The 19,727-nt window shown below is 45.5% G+C and overlaps 1 protein-coding gene across 1 annotated transcript in view; it reads right to left on the bottom strand.

The window, feature by feature from the left end:
- Window positions 1-19,727, bottom strand: part of MYBBP1A (MYB binding protein 1a) — a 54,423-nt gene that overhangs the window by 5,847 nt on the left and 28,849 nt on the right. The window contains exon 24 of the mRNA XM_039705781.1: window positions 7,640-7,753. Coding sequence (XP_039561715.1) covers window positions 7,640-7,753 — 114 coding nt within the window. The remainder of the gene's footprint in view (window positions 1-7,639; window positions 7,754-19,727) is intronic.

Below are 19,727 nucleotides of genomic sequence, written 5' to 3' on the forward strand. Positions count from 1 at the left end.
AAGAAAACCCAGAAGAACTTGTCTAACCACCTGCTCCTTGGTTCTCTGCCATGAGCTGTTCCACAGGTATCCAGCTCCCTGGCCTCTGAAAGCACTACCAGCCAAGGGTCACCCAACCCAATTACACAATACCAGAAGCAGAGAGACCTCATGATTTATACCCAACAGCTACGCTGGCATCACTTGCTGATTTATGCTGCTTTTCTCCCGTTTTCTGCTTTTCTTTCTCTGCTGCTTCAGGAGCAGCCAGTCCCACTTCACAGCAAATCCCAGTTCCAGTTCCAGCTCAGCAATAGCTGTGATGGTTAATCATGTCTGCACATCTGAGCTGTCAGCAGATCTGGGCAGGTCATTTTCCAGAAGCAAAAACTATGGAGGCAATTTTCACAGCTGGAACTCCCATCTCACCTCAAGCCTGCACAGCAACAGAGCTCCTGCCTCACCCTGTGTGGATGCAGCTGGCAGAGATGGTTCTTGTGTCACACACAATGCTTCCAAGAGCCTCTGGCTGTTTCTGGAGGAGGGCACTCCTGGATCCAAAGCTCTCTCTTCTCAGATTTCTACAAGAACTGCACACTGCCTGCATCCCAACAACCAGTGGGGTTTATTAGATTACTCATTCTTTATCACACATGGAAATATCCCAGCTACTGCAGGATCCAGCCTTCATTCCATGTCACATTGCACTTCACAGCATTCCCCCATCTTCACAAAGTGTGAAACAAGTTAGTCAGAGCACAGGAGGTGAGTATCTGCAGTAATCCAGTCACAGAGGCAGGCCAGAGAGCTGGCAGGTATAACCACACAGCCCAAGGTCCAAAGCTCCCCTGAACCCCATCACCCAGCAGAAGGGCTGGATGCACACCTAGGGCCAAGGTCAGCACCCCAGGCAGGGCAGGTGCCAACATGCCAACATGGAGCCATGCAATGTTTCTGCAGTCTCCACATCCACACCTGCCTGCACCTCTGCCCCTCCACAGGGACCACGGGGGGACAGGCTGAGCCCAGACTCACAGGGCACAGCAGAACTCCAAGTGCCACAGCGGGCTCTGCCACCAGAGACTGCTCAGTTCCCAGCTGGCAGTTTGAACACCATTTCATATTTATGCATTCCCAGCGTGTCCCCCAGCCTGGTTGAAACAAGCAGCCCTTCCCCTCCATGGGATCCATGGGATCCAGCAGTGAGAGCTGCAGAAGCCCTGCCAGCTTGCATTCCACCCGTGCCCTTCTCCCACACGGCAGACCAGGAGCTGATGGATCAATGTGTGCATTCCTGGCTGGACACCAAGTCCAGACACACCCCTGCACCACCTCACAGAACTGGACAGCCTGGGGCTCCTCAGGTAAAGCCTCTTGTCCAGCAGCAGAGTCCAGCAAGGTTCCACCCACAGTGCCAGAGCTCCCAGCTGTGTGCTGCATCAGGATCCCAGAGCAATGGCACAGCCTGGGGCTCTGCTGTGGTGTGGCTCAGGTCCCTGGGGTGGAATCCCACCCAGAGGGGCCCAGCAAGCACATCTGGGGTCCTACAGGCTGTGTCCAGTACCTGAGCCAAGGCACAGATTTCCCATGTCACCAGACAGGTGAGGTGCAGCAAGGGCAGGGCCCTCCTGTGTTACTGAGAGGCTGAGCATGAACTGAGAACAGCTGAAGGCTCTGTGTGCTCACAGCTCCTCTTGCTGTCCCTGCAGGATGCTCAGTATCCCCTCAGCTGTCACTGGCCTGTGCTTCTCCTGAGAGCAGAGAGGTAAGGCAGCATCACTCCATCTCAGAGGCCAAGTGATGCTGCCACACAAACCAGACAGAGCCAGGAACCAACCCTGAGCCTCCCAAACCCAGACACCACAGCCCCAAATACTCCCTCCCATGACAATAATCACTACACAACAGATCCCAAACCACAACTCAGGGCTAAACCATGGAAGACAAAGAGGAGGGAAGAGCAGGATGTCTCTTCACTCCAGTTTTCATCTATCCAGAGCCACATCCATTTCCAAGCCGTGGACACCAGGGAACACTTCCAGTGCACAGCAGGGAACAGGCACAGGAGGAGAGGCTGTCCCAGCACCCACCTGACCAGCAGTGCTGCTGAGAGCACTTCAAGGCAGAAAAGCAGCACTGACAGTCCCTCCTCCATCCATTTTCTCTCACTACATTTCTGAAGACTGAAAGTATCAATGTTCAAAACTTACTTCCTTGCACGTCTAACACAAACAAGTCATGAAGAAATGCTCCCAAAGGGTGGGAGCCACCAAGCCTCTGCTTGCCCCTGACTGAGAAGGGAAGGCAGGGGACTAAGCAGCCCCACGTGCTGAAGGGTGTAAATAAAGACATTTTTAGTGATGTTTATTTTGGCAATTCATTAGAGGGAGGAGACAAAAAATCCAGAAGCCATCCTCACAGAAGATGTTAACACTTTCCCAAATTTAATGATCTTGATTTTTTTTTTCCAAAGACCATATGAAAATGCAGCAGGGGAAAATCACACAGGACAGCTGAGGGAACAGAGGAAAGGTCTCCACAGAGACATCCAGTATTCTGAAAGCTATCAGTTAAATCAGGACTGGCCTCATTTTACAAGCTAAGAGGCTGAGAAAGGGCAATGAATTAAGAATTTATAAAGATGGGCAGATAAAGGTTCAGGCAATCTTCAAGGAAAAAAAATGAAGGATAGCTTTTTTAGAGATTTGATGAAGCCACTTTAATAATTTATCTCACTACAAATTAAGACACTGATAATCAAATGTGATGCCCTTCAGAAATTAAGGGCGTGTCTGCACTGGAAGGCCAGACAGTGTGTCCCTCTCTCCCCTCCACATTCTCAGTAGCTCCAGATAGTTATTTTAAATTGTTGCTGAACAACACCATATTAACAAAACCCTGGAATGCTGTACAACACTGGTTTTCAGGGAGCACACAGAACTTCCTGTGATATGGAAAAGAGCTCTGGGGTTATCTCTGCCATTCCCCATCTGTCCTCATCCATGCCTGCCCAGCCCAAGCCTAAGCAGCCACCTGAGTGTAGGGAGGCATCAAATACATCTCATTGGGTTATGTGAATGATCTGAAAGCCTCAGGACTGTGACTGGGAGTGCTTTGGTCTTGCCCTGCACCCAGGCATTGGATTCTGTCAGTGCTGGCACAGGGCAGGTGCCTTGATCCCACCTGGGTTCAAACAGCCAAGTGGAACCCTGTCTGCTCTGCCCAGTCCTTGTGACACTGACAGAACCAGCAAAGGGGAAATCAGCAGTAAAGTTTGCCTCTTCTTAGGATGTACTTATTGCAGAAGAAAGACAAAGGAAACCCTCAGGAAATCACTGTGCTCAAGCCAGAGAAAGCATTTTAACAACAGTTTTCTGAGGGCTGTTCTATTTTGAAGCTCACAACCATCAAAACATGTATTTTCTGGACTATTCCTTGACTTTCACATCGTAACTGGGAGTTTCAGCATAAGTTACTCAGAACACCTCAGTTCAGGAGGGCAAGCTGGTCCCTAGGAAAGGGATTACAAAAAAAGGTAATGAAATTATGTATTCAGCACCTGGAACTTCCTGCCCTGAATCTGTCAGTGAGTTACTGAAAAATTGGTACAGGTTGCTCCAAAGCCAAGACAGCAATTTTGTAACATATAAAAATAAAACATAAATATATCTAACAAGAGAAGCAAACACCAAAACGTGCCAATAGTGACAACTGGGAGGGCTGAAAGATCAAATGGAGAGATGCTGGATAGAGTAAAAAGGAGTGTGTGGGCCCTAGCAGCAAACCCAGAGATCCCTCACTAAAAGGTGAGGCTCCTGTATGGAATAATGGGGAACTGGAAGTCTCAGGCTCTGCAGCTACTTCACTGTGTTCCTGAGGGCAGCCTCAGCCAGCAGAGGGGAGGTGGGACAGAGGTGATTGTCCCACACACAGGGATGTTCTGAAGCCAAGTGAAGAGATGGTCAGATTGTCCATGCACAAAAAGGGTCTCTGAGATGTCTCAGGAGACCCAAGTTTGATTCCTGGCTCAGCTCCCAGCCAAGGAGTGTCACCTGTAAAACAGGATGAACAGCTCCACCAAACCAAATCCATTATGTCTTGGGTTTCTGCAAAATACTTTTTCCATTACATCAACAACTCACTGCTTTGAACTTCCTTTGTAAAGCACTTTGAGACCAACTGATAAAGAACAAAGCTCTCCAAGAGGAAGATGCTTCTGTCAAAAGTTCCAGCATCCCAGGTGAGCTCTGTCACTCACAACATGAAGCACCTCTATTTCTTTACACCATGAACACAACTGAGCCATCCAGATCCCCCCTTAGAACAGACTTGAACAACTGCAGCAAGATTCTGCTTTGTGTAAAGTATCTATATAGGATTTGGGAGGCCAAAAGCGTGCCAGAGGTGTTTTTCTGCTTCCTCTCTGCAGTGCAGGGCTGTGGACAGCACTTTCTGAAAAGGTGGCCCAGCAGCACCAACTTAGAACACACTTGAACAACTGCTGCAAGATTCTGCTTTGTGTAAAGTATCCATATAGGATTTGGGAGGCCAAAAGTGTGCCAGAGGTGTTTTTCTGCTTCCTCCCCTTGGCAGTGCAGGGCTGTGGACAGCACTTTCTGAAAAGGTGGCCCAGCAGCACCAGCCCAGAGCACCAACAGCAAGCAGGGCTCTCACACAAAGAACTCAACTCCAAAGTACCTGATGGGACATCAGACCTGCCTCACTGAGTAAGGAGAGGGCAAACATGGATCCCTCATGGCTGTGATGTATGTTTTATAAGCATGCTTAAACAATTTGGGAACAAATAAGGTCAAGTTAGCTTATGTAAGCACAAGAGCCACTGCCTTGCAGCAGCTAGAGCTGCTATTTCAGGAATCTGTCTCTTCACTTAATGTTCCTGGCTGTTGATTCTCCCTCATCTGCCTCTTAGCTTTGCCTGCATAATTCAGTGATACCCAAAACTGCACTTGTCCCACATTGCCTGTTCCCCAGTTCCAGCTCACACCACTGCCTAACCCACCCCAGAACTCCCTGCTGAGGATGCTCCTCACCCAGGGATCTCAGCAGGTATGCAGTGCAATCCCTGAGGCAAGACAGGATAAGCAGGCACACAGCAGGAGATAATATCTTGTCCTCTGTGACAGCCTTAAGCCTGCCAGGGCAGCCCTGCACCTGGGGAGCTACAGCCTCCTAGCTGCAAACGTGACCCAGGACACAGAGAGTGGCACAGCCTCAGGTGACAGTGTCCCTGTGAGCAACAGCACCACTTGAATTAACAAGAGCACACCAGTTAAAGAGCTGCAAACCCCTCCCTGGGTCAAAGAAAGGTACAAAATTCACAAATATAATTTTTTTCCTCTTAAAACAGCTGTATGTGAGGGGCAGTGGCAGGAATGGCCAGTGACAAACACAGACATTTCAACCAGAGGCAGGGCAATAAATTATCATCATTTTCCACAGCATCCCACAGCTTCCAGCCCAGGTTCTCACAGGTAAGCACCCACATCTGCCAGCACCTACTCACTCACATACTCACCTCTAAAACCACAGCTGACCCAGAATGGCCCATGGAAACAAGTCTCAGAAGAAAAGGGATGAGACTCTGCAAACATCCTCCCAGTCCTCCAGCTCAGCAGGACTGTGTGAGGACAGCAGTGGCAGGAAGGGTTCTTGCTTAGTCCAAGCCTTTCCCAAACAAACTCACCCCAAAACTTCAACAGTGGGCCTGGAACTTCTACCCCACCTGCAGCTTCTCTGTGAGCCAAGCACACAGCTTCCACCTGGAGATTCAGGGCTGATAAATCCTTCAGCAAGTTACTTCAGTGGTGGAATAGTCTCTTTGACAAATACATGCTTTCTACAGAGTCCAAACTGGCTCAGTTCCCAGCCTCTGACTTCTACTACAAGAGATTTTTTACCACCTTTAAAAGAGATCAGTGACACTGTGAGTATTGTTTTACCACACCACAGAGCCACTGCATGTTTTTACAGCTCTAAACCAGAGAAGTGAGCATTTCTGCACCACCAAACAGACACAGCATTTCTTTTGCAGCTTTCAAAAGTCTTTCAGCACAAGTGCCAGCCTTTGGTTATGAATCAAAACCATAATGTGGAATATGAAAGTCCCTGACCCTTCTCACTACAGCAACATTGAATGTGCAGCTGCCCCAGCCACACCAGCTGGGTTAAGTACATGGGGAAAGCAGGAGGAAGGGAGACCAAACCCCCACATGTATGAACACCAACAGCAGCCTGTAAAAATGTTATCTCAGGACTTTTTCAGGCCAAAAAGAGAAGCAGCAACTATATGCCACTGCCACTTAACAGTATGGGAGGCCTCCTGCCCACAGGGTAAACCTTGGACAACCCAAACAAACTGACAGTATTTCTCAGGAATTTTTCTTTAAACACACATGACCACAGAAATGAGAGGCACTGAGGAAACTTTAATAGCAAAGCTCATCATTGTCTTGGATGGGTTGCAAGTTGCTAAACTCTCCCTAACAAGGACAACATAAAGGCATTGTAAATATTTGTGGTTTCCCAGTGAATCACTGAGTTCTGCATTCAGCTGCTAGACAGAAACATGGAAATGACCAGGCTGGGAGGAGTGGCATGTTTTATGTAGCTGAGAAACAAAATCACACATAACTCCACCTATTGGATTCCTGATGTAATCTTTAAATAAAAAGTGTGTAATGAAACTGAGGATCCAGATTACAAACAACATCTTTAAATTCCCTGTTTTAAACTTGCTTAGACTTTGTCCCTCCTTGACAGAAAAAACAGATCTAATTGTTCTGTTTCAATACAGCAAATTATAGAACAGCCTAAATTACCATGTAGCCAGCATCTGAGTGAGTAAGTAATGAAAGCCACCCTTGGAAAGAGGTCATTATTACAGTTACACAGAAACTCCAAGACTGGAATCTCCCATGTCATCAAGTTCAGTCACCACATCACAACATTAATTTGGCTGCTTGGTTGCCCCCACATCAATCCACAAGAATAAAAGTGAATGGCATTTGTTTCTTCAACCTCCTGTCCCACAGATCATCTCCCACGGAACAGCTGCACCCCAACACTGTCCTCAGGTACAATCTGCACTTGTCACTGACTCAGGAGCCCTCCAATTTCTGTCACTGCTTCTTCTGTACAAATGATTTTCCAATGTATTTTAAGGTTTCCCTGATGAGCAATATTAGCAAGGCAGTCTGATCCATAATGTCTGCAATGCACCAGGAGTCAAAAGTCCAGGCACCTCAGCTCTGCTTTTGTGGCCCTGAAGTTCATTCCAATGCAGAATGTGCATGACATATCCTGTAATTAACATTCACAATACCATTCCACTCCTTTTCATTTTCTTTTTTTTTTTAACACCTGAAATGGATCTGTATGAGTGTATTCCCTAAAATTCAAGCTCTGTCTCTTGGGTGTACACACAGCCTCACTGAGCTGCACCAGGAACATCACAGTGGTGTTCCAAGAGTTCTGCCAGCCTGGCAGGCACTACTCAGAGCTGCTGCCATCAGGCACAAGGTCTCTGAGACCATTCAGGCTGAGCCCAGACCCAGACTGCAGCTCTGAGACCAAGCACCAGAAAATGAGAGCAGCATTCATGAGGTGTTGTCTGTACTTCAAACATGCTGGAATTGGTTACCTGTGTCACTTGGCTGATGCTCCTGGTGATCAATGCCTCCCACTCCTCCTCTGTAACGAAGAGCTTCAGTTCATGGAGTAGCAGAACTCTGTGGAGAAGCAAACAGGCCATGGCCTGAAAGAGAAAGGGGAGAGAAGAACATGAAACTCTCCAGGGAAGGTGTTAGCAAGAAATACCCTGCTACAGGGAACAGGCACACACACCATCCAGGGGAGGCCAGCTTACAAAGGCTGCACATCCCCACCAAACAAGTGCATCACAGACTGATTTGGGCTGGAAGGGACCCTAAAGATCATCTCTGCTCCCCTGCCAGGGACCAGAACAGGGACAGGACACCTTCCACTATCCCAGGGTGCTCCAAGCCCCATCCAGCCTTGCCTTGGACACTTCCAGGGATGGGGCAGGCACAGCTTTCCTGGGCAGCCTGTGCCGGGGCCCCACCACCCTCACAGGGAACAATTCCTTGCTAATAACCAACCTAAACTGCCCTCCTTCAGCAGGAGGTCTGTTTGAAACCATTCTCTAGCTCATTATAGAGTCAGCCCTCAGGAGACAGCGTGCTGGGTTTTGGTTGAATGCACAAATAGAAAAGAGAAGGTCAAAGGGGAGTGAAGGAATCATTACAGTTCTAGATTTAGGCACAAATACCCAGAACATGCTGCAGCAGCTGCTCCAAGGGCATCACTGCCAGTCTCCCCAAGTTTTCAGGCAGCACCTCTGAGTGACTGCACCCTTTACTGAGCCCTGACCAATGCAACAGGCACAAATAATAAAAAATAAAAGGTGGCAAGATAGCAAATGCTTAATTTCAAAGGAATACTAGATGGGAACTGCTGTTCAGAGCAGCACTGAGCCCTGCCCTGGAGTCAAACTTGCTCATTAAGCCTCTACATTAACACAGCAATGACAAGAATGGCCACTAGAAAACCAACAGTAATCTGCAATCTTCTTACATATCATTTTCTATTCCAGAATTCCTATTTTAAGGCTTTCTTAGGTACAAGAGAAAAATGCAGCATTAGTCAAAGGCAAAATAGAGAAATGCACAAAATACAGTAATGAGGATTAGTACAAATAGCTTAGAGGATTTAAGGGGGAAATTTTTGTAGAAGTGTGAAGTTAGTGAGCAAATTCTACTCATACACAGAAAAAAATGTTGCCTCTAGCTGCCATCACACAGACCAAAATTGAATGCAGTTACAAATATCAAAAATCAGAAGGATTTACAAGAGCTAATCTCATCCAAAAAAAGCAACAGCTGCTGTTCTTTAACCACATATCACAGAAAACAAATGAGCAAAGTTTGTAAAGCTTCTTACAAAAGACATCATTGAGATAAAAGTCTGAGACCTCAAGGATAAAAGCAACCTGGTGATACCAACCTGGCTTCCAGGGACCCCTTGGGTCAAACAGAAGCAACCTGAAACACATGGAGCAGGAGGCAAAAAACTTCTATTGGGTTTCTAGGGAAAACTCCTGTCGGGTTTTTAGGGTTTCAATTTCTAGGGAGCTATTTACTGAAAAATTCAAAGTGAGCAAAGAGAAGGAATCCCAGAGAATTGCTGAGAGCAGGATGACCAGCCAGAACTGGAGGCAGTCAACCAGAACATGTCACAAGCTCAAGGTCTGTGTTTCCTACACAACACACTCCAGGCTCCTGGGACAGATGGATGCTGGAGCACAGGTTGCTCCCTGGAGAATATCAGCACCTGAATCTGTTCCACAACATTAAGTTTACCTCCACTTTGCACCAGTATGGCCAGTAAAGAGAATTATCCAAATAGGAAGAGCTTTCATGACACACAGAAATTCTGTTCTTGACTGGAAGGTGACAATGCAGCAGGGAACCAGTGAGGCCATGTCAGAAGATTTATGCTCTTTCCATGACAGAGAACACCCTAACACCATCTTCAAGGCAGGCAGGCTTACATATTCCTTGTAATTATGGGGAGGCTGTGTCTTACAGAACAAATTATGGCATGTGTCTACCAAATGTAGTGGAAAGTCACTTCAGTGCAATTAAAAAGAGAATGTGACCCTTGGAGTAGATGAAAGACTGTAATTCATTCTGAAAGGCCCAGGTAGGGTCACAAACCCCCAGGCACCAGCTCTTCTCTGACAATTACAAACACATTTATACTGCAAGTGGGTGGAAAGCAGAGAGCAGGGTTGTGTGAAGGTGTCCTGGGACATCTCAGGACTACAGGTTAACTCCTGAGGCCCCAGTGCCAAGGGGCAGCTCAGGAACTGCTCCAGTCAGCAGTGGGCAGCAGCACTGCCAGCTAATGAGGAAAAGAACTGGAAGGAAATCAAAGCTGTCCAATGCAATGGGAGCCCTGGGGACCTGAGACTCATCCAAGTCCCTGGATGGAACTTGCTCCTCAGAAGCACTAAGCTTCAAAAGTATTTTAAAAGAAAGGCAAAAAAAAAACCCCAACCCAAACACTGAGCATTCCCTTCTCTGTGACATAAATGAGGAAGTCACAACACCCAACTTCTGAGGATCCTGGCTGGTGCTAGCACACTTTTCAGTAATTCTGTCACACTCAGAGCTTTCACATCTCCAGCCTGTGTATTGGATTCCCGTAAAGTGAAAATGTGTTTTGAGTTTCACATAATTAAAACACTGCTATTGCTCTACTCAGCATTATTCTTTTTCCTGATTGTTTTTTAAAGCAATGATAATTTAGTACTAAGCATGAACAACTTTTCTCATTTGAAACAACAAAAATAAAATATTTACTTGTTGGTTGAAATAAATTTGGCTTAAGAACATCTCAATCAGAGAGTAAATGTGACACTAATAACTACAGGGTCATCAGTACTGTGGTATGCTGTAGTTTAAGGTTATCATATTCATCCCAGTCAATGACTTCTGTGTTCCTAGAGCTGTTACTAACACACAGCCTGTTCTCCCACAGCAAACTGAACAGTTCAACAGCAAAAGTTAAACCACAGGGTGAGGGACTGACATCAGTGGACTCAGCCAAAAACATCAGGAGCAGAACCAAAACTAAAATCAAGTTCTTCAATCCTGCTCCAAGGATAAGAAACAAGAACAACTTCTCAATCCTCCTGGTGCTCCAAGGATAAACCCAATTAGAAACAAGAACAACTTCTCAATCCTCCTGCTGATACCATCCCACCTCAGCAGATTCAAACCAAACCAGGAGGGGCACCAAGTTTTCTTTAGAAGGTGGTGCAAACATCACATGTCAGTCAGAGCATCCATAAGCACATGAAGAAAGATCCTGAATGTCATCAGAAGATTGCTTAACAGGCACAGGTACCCAGAGAAAATAACCTAGCAACCAGGAGCACAAAGCTGCCACAGCCCCTTGGAAAGCAACAGGCCTCAGCAATGGCTTTTCAGCCACAATTCATCTGTCAGGGCTGAGAAACACCAAACCACTGGCTGGAAGGGCTCCATGGAAGGGCTCCCTGCAGAATTTGCAAAAAGGATTTTGAACCCTCAAAGAGCAATCACTTTCATGACCTTCAGGAGCTTCACCAGGCAAAAAAAAGCTTTGCTTTATCACCTAATGTAAGGAGAGCTAAGAGTATGAGTGCTTTTCAAAAGTAAGGAGAGACCCAAAGTCAGTCAGATCTTCAGGAGCCATCTCCCTGAGGTGGCAGAGAAACAGCTCTGCTGCTGCATTTCATTTTCCTTGTTTTATCTTCTCAAATACATGGACAAAAAGCAGCTGAAAGCCAAATGTTAGAGGTGTGACATCGATGCACAGGGCAGTGAACATTTATCACCCCACACCTGCCTTAGAGGGCTACTCAGATACCACAAGCCCCTTTCTTGCTCATCTCAACACATCCCACTTTTTGGGAATGCAAACACTCAATATGTCTTTAATGAAAATAGCCTAAAAAGAAAATGAGACTGCTCAGGGGATTTTTGAAGCCATCTCCTGGAATGAGGATCATCCCATCCTCTTCTGGGAACACATCACTGGAGCACCACCAAACAGTGGCAGCAATACTAGAATACAGAAAGATCTTTTCAGAAATGAAGAATAGTCACAAAATTTACCTATGTTTAGTTCTGTGTTGCAGAGGTTTCACTGAGACTTTTGAAATACAAAACCACACAAAGAGCACCTTTGGAGGAGCCAAGCCACCCCAGCTAGTTCAAATCTTTTGCATCAATACTTTCAACCCTTGTCATTTCTCACAGCTCATCATTTACCTTTAATATATTCATGATGTGTCTTTTACACATGACCAGCTGCATGTTTCACCATCAAATCACAGACCAGCAGCAATTTGAAGTTTGGAGAGTTCCTCCACAAAATCCAGCACAGAGCAGGAGCTCAACCACTTGAGAACCCAGTTGTCTCTCTCCCTCCTGCCCTCCCCAGCAACACTGGTATTTTAGAATGCCTTGCAAGCATTTGGCAATTTTGGAGGCTGACAGAACAATACTGTCCCCAGGAATATCACAGAAGATCCTCTCTGCAATTTCTCAGTGCCAAATCAAGCCTGCTGTGTTCCTGACAGAGTGTTCTAGGAGAGAGCCAAGCATGATCAACACTTCATAAATGGACAAAAATAGCAGAAGACTCAGGAGTCCCAACTACCAAACTCCAGTCCAGCTTAGGAAAGAGGACTGCCATCCCCCCCATATGCACAGTCCCTGAAATGAGATGTGTGAGAATAGTTACAAGCAGATGACAGCTAGATTAGAGCTTTTTCTAGAGGGAGCTGTATGATGCAGTGCATCCTGTGCACTAGAAGCCACCCAGCTGCCTAATCAAAACACTTTCTCCTTAATGTCAGTCTTTAAAAAGACCATAAAATAGTAAAAATAGTAAAAAAAAACAACAACTAAATACAAGGGAAGTCTATTCAGGCAGGCACAGTAGATAACTTACAGACTCCCACATATATCTATCAGACATACAACTAAATAAGGCAGAAAGGCTCATTATCAGCCCACGTGGGAGCAGAGAACAAACAATAACTAAGGGCAGTGCTGACCCTAAGGTCTTCTGTGCCTTTGTTCATTTCTCTCTTATCTACAACAATTACAAAAATACCACTCTGCAAAGGGCTGTGATTTCTTCCTGAAACAGGCAATGTGCTCACTGCAGTAACCAAAATCTGCTGGCAATTCCCAGGTGTGCTCACCCACCTCAGCCAGACACTGAAAAGGAGTGTGAGTGGAGTTTCCATACAACCCAAGTTTATCCTGCACAGAGAAGGACAACACATCTGGCCTAACCATCAAATATCTTAAATATGGATTAAACCCCTACCAAAGGCACTGTTCTCCTCTTGAAAGCAGGTAGGTCACAAGTTGCTCTCCCCAGTCACCAGCCAGGTGAGCTGGATGGAGGGGAACAGATCAAGACATTTTCAATCACTCCACTTGTGAAAAAGAACAAAACAAATAAGCCTTTGCAATACTGCAGAGATTCTGTTTGCAATCCTGAAGAGATGAAGGCATGACCTAAATTCAGAGTTGTTTTTCCAAAGAAAAGCACTCTGTTAATATAAGGACATTTGTTTCTGATGCAAAAATACACACTTTTCAGTCCCAGGTGGTTCAGGATACTGGCTGAAGGTAGCTTTGCAAACAAGTGAAAAAACCTGCCACACTCCTGAGAGAAAAGACACTGAAATCAGCAGCCACCACTGCCACCATCAGAGGAGCAGGAGCCCTAAGATGTGCCTGCACTGTGACACACCAAAGCCCAACTCTGAGTTTTCACACAGCTGCTCTGCTGGGTGATCCCAAAGCAGTTTGCAGGCTACAGCTGAGTAACCTTCCAAATTCCCTGACAGCAATTCCAGCTTTCAGGAAAGTGGCTGCAAGTTCACCTGGCTTGCCTCAAGCACACAGCAGGACAGAAACTCTCATTAAATCTGACCCAGGACAGTATTAGAGCTTATCACATCTCCTTACACTTTGTAAGGAGTGGGGAGTTTAAATGCTAACCAAAGATGTGAAGATGGATTTTCATCATCTTTTTGCCTGCTGTTTCTGCAGCATGAACAAAGTTCATTCACATGAAACTTGTCACCAGTGTGGCCAGAACACCTCATTCTCTTTATGTTTTTATATATATATATATATATATATAAAGAAAACATTTCACCTGGAAAATTACAGGTTTGTGCAACTCAAATACATTTTCAGAAGTGAAGAAGCAGCAGGATTTTTAGTAGTATCAACATTCCACTGCTCTTAGAAGTCCAGGAGACAAAAATATACAGGTGGTATCACAGCAGAGAGGCCACTGGTATTCCAGAGCACTGATGTCTCCCTGGTGGCACAGAGCCTGCCCTGCCAGCACATCTGATGCAGTGCCAGCACACAGCATAAAACAGCAGCTCTCAGTGTGTAATCCTCAGCATTAAGACTATTCTACAGCAACAGGGATATGGCAAAAAATAATTGCACTTCTAGAAATTCTCTCTTCCCAAGCCCTCTGAGACTGCAATCTCATGAATCACATGCTGCATTTGTGACAAATGCTACCAGGAAAGCTGGGTAAAAGAACAGAGCCCAAGATTATGAGAAATTCTAAATGAGTTTTCTTTAAATTTCAGTAAACTATGTTGCCAGCTGCTCTGGGCACCCTGTGCCAGGGCCTCAGCACCCTTCCCAATATCCCATCCATCCCTGCCCTCTGGCAGTGGGAAGCCATTCCCCCTTGTCCTGTCTCTCCATCCCTTGTCCCAAGTCCCTCTCCAGCTCTCCTGGAGCCACTTTAGGCACTGGAAGGTGTCCCTGGAGCCTTCTCTTCTCCAGGTGAACACCCCCACTCTTCTGGCCTGGCTCCAGAGCAGAGGGGCTCCAGCCCTTGGAGCATCTCCATGGCCTCCTTGGGGGAAGACAAAAAGAGGGACAGAAGAAGATTCCTTCCAAATTTAAGGACAAACAAGAAATTATGCGTCAAGATCCTTAACACATATCCTCACTGAACAAGCATCAAACACCAATTCTTTACTTAAAACATACAAAACTTATTTGAATGCTTTAGATATAAAAAGTGAAAGCCAGAGGTGCTCAAGAAACATTTGCCAAATGACTTTTCCTCAATCCCCAAGATGTCACTGCAGTATCTCTCACACAGCCTGGGCACACAGATGTGATTCATACACATCTCAAATCCAACAGGGAGGGAGGATAAGACAAAGCCCTGGCTGTGGCTTAAGAAAACTATTTTTAGTAACAAAAGCTATTTTTTCCCATTTACCACTACTGAAACAAGGCACACACAAATAGCAGAGCCAAGACTGACATTTAGCAGCTGTGTAAAAGGTTTCAGCGTGGAAAGTGCTCACACCTTCTGGGATTGTGAGGAGAATGTGGCTGCCATGTTCAGCTGTGCAGAACTGCCCATGCAAGACACCTGAGCAACAACACAACTATTTCTTGGTTTAAAAATTAGACATCATTTTTTACTCCAAATTTACCCTGTTATCCTCTGATTAAGGGACCTGAGAATAGCCTTCCCTGACCCTGTTCCTGCCTGGCACAAGGACACTGCAGTCACTAGACAGTCACAGGGAGCTCACACTGCCCACAAAGACCATGAAAACATCTCCTGTATGACCACCTGCCTTTGGAGCTGAATTCAGTAATTCCTGCCACCACCCAGTGTCCTCAGACCAAGGAAATGGAGTTTACAAGGCATTCCCTCAGCCAGCCCTGACAAGGTGTGATGTTGCTGTCCAAGGTCAGCAGAACATGAGCAGGACACAGATGACAATTTCCATTCTGTCCTTCTGCCTCCAGAAACAGAGATCACAGAAGAATGCAGAAGTAAAAACTTATCAGAAACCCCAGCCATCATCCACCATCCCCTGCTCCCACACCTTCACAGTGCTCCCAGAATCATGCTCTGGGCCAGAAAGCAGGTTCCTCCCTCAGCCTGGCCTTGCCAAAAAAAAAAAAAAAAAAAAAAAAAAAAAGGAGATTTATGAGCTCAGAAATAAAATTCTCTGTGCTAAAAAGTGATGAAAATAAATGATGTTTTACAGCTTAAATGAAGTTCCTGTGACAAATGGATGAGACAAATTTTGCAAGGCTGGTTAATAACAACATGCAAAGCATTTAAGTGACACCTAAATCACGTTTTACAACCTTGGACAAGAAAGGCAATTTCAGTGTACTCCCACCAAACATCCTAGGTCATCAAGCTCTTGCAATCTTCAGTGTTTGGAATCAGCCAATCTGCACTGCAGCCCAGCTTCAGGCATCTTCACCTGTTCTTCCTTCCCAGGAAAAATGCAGATTTTCACAGATCTGATAGGAACCTTAAAACCACTCACAACAGCTTACATATAATTAGTACACTAAAAATAATTGCCGTACAAGACATGCCTTACTTATTTGACCATTACAATCATAGAGATGATCTGTTTAGGCCTTCTTGAGCAGAAAAATGATGAATGAACTCTGTGGGTTTAACTTTTATTCCCAAACCTCTCCCTCTCTCTGGCTGGTTTAAGCATGCAGAACAGCAGTCTGCAAACAAAAGGGGTTGTGTGTCCTCCCTGGGACTGTCAGAACATACATCCAAACAATAATTCCCAGTGCAGGTCAACTTCCAGTCACTACCTCAACAATGGAAAAAAGGAAGAGCAATCACCTGGTCATGACCTGCTGAAGTAGCAGGTGAGCTGGATCCCTCTTCCCCATGAGACAGGCCCAAGACCAAGACTCAGGGATGGCAAAAGTGCCTCCAAGTAGAGGAAAAGCACAGGATGTGGAGCTACATCAGACTTTGGTCCCTACTTTGGATACTCTGCTTTTGGGTTTCAGGTTATGCTACCTTTCCTCTGAAAAAGAACAAAGCTTCCTGGAAGCAGAGACAAAACTGGCTGTGAAGGAATCTCCATCTTCCCACCCCTCCTGCTAATTCCCCTCTCCTCTCTATTTTATTATCCTTCATAAACCTCTCCACCAGGCTCAGATGTCCTGCTCTGGGCAGTAGCAAGGGGAAGTTGAGTAAACTGTTGATTTCACTACCATTGCCAGGGCTCTGAAGAGCAGCAGTTGATGGATCAGATGAGCTGCTCACTTCATTCTGCTGGGACTGAGCACTTGCCAGACAACACAAAGTTCATCCCATAAGTTACACTGCCACATCCTCCTCCTCCTCCACAACCTGAAAATGGCTGTAGCATGACAAGCACTTTAACCACTGCTGCTCAGTCTGGCTGAAAATGTGGATTGAGCTCCAGCCCACACAAACCACCTTCATATAATGCAGCTGCACCTGCACAAGCTGTGTCAGCCCAGAGCCTACAGGTAAAGACACTCACTGATTTCACTGACACAGTCACAGCAGATGGGTTTTCAATGTACTTGAGACAGCAGAAATCCCAGGACTAGCAGTCCTGGCAGATTATATATACAGCCTGCAGACCACATAGACAGCATTCACCCACACAGGTTTCTTCATGCCCTAAACCATCATTACTCTGTTTAACCAGGGACTCTGCAATCACATTCTCCTCACTGCATGGACTTTTGCCATGCTTGCTTCTCCTACAAACAATGTTCTGGAGGATGTTCTCGCCAGAGGAAAAGCCTCAACTTGCACTTGACTAACCAGAGGGGCCATTTGGGAGAGCCTGCTCATTGCTCAGGACATCTGTGCCCAGTACAAGAGTGCACAGGTACAGCTGCTCCCTTCAGCACTGCTCTGGTGGCAGCTAGGAAAATAAATAATTAAAAGAAAAATTAAAGCTTTCCTCTATGGTCACCACAGTCTAGCAAGATGTAGTGATACAACTAAGAAGTTGCTGTATTTTAAAGGAAGTAGAGAGGAGTCCACACCCACAGAGAGATCTGACAGGGCAGTTTTTCAGAGGACAGCTGCATGATAAATACTGGGCTGCACTGGCAGGTTTTCTGCCTCAGGTGAAGGGTCTGCAGGACATTTGGGCAGTCAAAACAACAAACATATAAAATAATCCATGGTATTAGATACCAGCTCCGAGTATTTCACTGGCAAACAACAAAATGGTGAGTGTTGGTTAAGCCCTTTTCTGACCCAGAGATGGGGCAACTGAGAGGTGTTTTAAAAACTTTTATTCTATTTTCAGTCTCATGAGAAGAGTGAGACAATACAGATGTTATAATTCATCCATCACAATCAGAAGCCAACTAATTACAATACACTATAGGTGTTTCTTGGCCTATCAGCTTTTGCCACACCATGCTGTAAATGCTTTAAAGCCAATCATCTAAAATCACCCCTCGTGAGCATTCAGGGCTGGGGAAAACCTTGTGCTCTTCTTTCACAGAGGCCAACAGGCAGACCCTTGGGACACAGCAATCCAGATATTGGACTGCTGCTTTGGTCAACACAGAGATTTATTTCTCCCTGGGGTAACCACTTACCATATCAGGAAGGCAAATCAGTCTTAATATTTTGCTCCAAGAAAAGTCAATATATTATTACCCTAAATTCTTGAAAAAATGAGAAGATGCCATAATTAAGTGAGCCATGAGGACACAAGATAAATCAGCAGCAGAGCAGAAATTAGCATCTGTGAGCTCTGATGTTTTTTTGCTCTTCCTGTAATGCACAGGAGTGAAACCCTGGTGGGGAATACTGGTACCACGGGACACACTGAGAGCAGAGGAGAAAAGAACAGGAATGGACTCTGTGCAGTGCAACCAAGCCTCCCTTTCCCACATTAAAAATAATAATCAGAAAATATGCCCATTTTCTTCTTCTCTCCTCAATTAAGGATACAGTCACAATTTAAAAAAATAATGTAAAACAATTTGGATTCTTAATATGACCCTGTTTATTTTGGAGCATTTCTACCTTGCTTTTACAAGTTTCTCACTCTAAACATCAGAGCAAGAAATGTTCTTTTGTTAAGAAATCAAAGCAAAGACTTGCAGGACATCCCAGTATCTGAGGCTCAAAGAAACACGACCAAGAAACCTCTCAGGAAATCATCTGGGACGCTCTCCTTTCTCTCAAGGATGGTTTGGCTTTCCTATTAAAAAAAACCCCAAACCAACCCATCCCCAATTGGGGAATTAGCAATTTCTATTTATTTATTACTTAGATATTGTAGTATTGAACACCAAGAGGCTCCCCTGACACCTCAAGTTACTCACACACGTTGGTAAGACCAAAACCAAACTGTCCCCCAGCTGCCTCACCCTCACTGCTCCTCCCAACACTTTCCAGCCCAGATGTCTCCTCTGCACAACAAAGCAAACCCCTCAATTCAGAAGAGACCTGCAACAGGATTTTCTTGAGGCAAATCAGAAGGCAGCTACAGCATAATGCAGCCTATTTAAGGAGACTTTGCTGAAGTCTAATTTAATAATTTAGGAGACTTAAGAGCAGCACATGTTTAAAAAAAGCCCATGTTGCCTAGGCACTGTGTGCTTTTAGCTGCTGCCCCTGATGCACTAGACCAGGCTTGATGCTGCAAGAACAAAGGTTTCCATCTTGTGAGAACATTTATCAGCAGATAATGAGAAATTAGAATTCCAATTCACTCAAACATCAACCACTGAAGTTTAGCCTTCATACAGTATAAGAAAAAAAGGTACTTGCACACCAGTAAAATTGTTAGCTTGGAATATTGAAATAATAAACATTGCTAAGAAAAAAAAAAATTAAAAAGTTGGAAATTGTACTGGGTTGAACTTTGAAGATTCATTATTTTGGATGCTCACCAGCAGACCTCTTTTCATTTTGCAGAATCCACTGAGAGAAGCATGATGACAAGAGAGAGGGCACAGTCCCCTTGGGAAGAGGGACAGGGCTGGAAACTGTTCTGTGTGGAGGCTGCTGAAAAATCCTGCAGGGACACCTGAACTCCTTTCTTGTGCTTCAGCTTCTGCAGAGTGGCATTTTAATATGTGCCAAGGGAAAGCAGAAAGAGAAGCAGCCAAGCCCCACTACTCCCACACCCCCACACTACAACAAAAATGGACCTGCCACTTGGTACACAAAGACTTGGGGACATCCTTGTCAGTGAGCAGAGCCCAGACTGGCATTTCATTTCATGCTGCAGAAGCCCTAATCTTTTTTCACTTGCTAACAAAACACCCTTCCAACACACCTCCTAGTACTCCCACACCAAG

The sequence above is a fragment of the Passer montanus genome, unplaced genomic scaffold (assembly GCF_014805655.1).
Source record: "Passer montanus isolate IOZ18808 unplaced genomic scaffold, ASM1480565v1 scaffold184, whole genome shotgun sequence".
Lineage (NCBI taxonomy): Eukaryota > Metazoa > Chordata > Aves > Passeriformes > Passeridae > Passer > Passer montanus.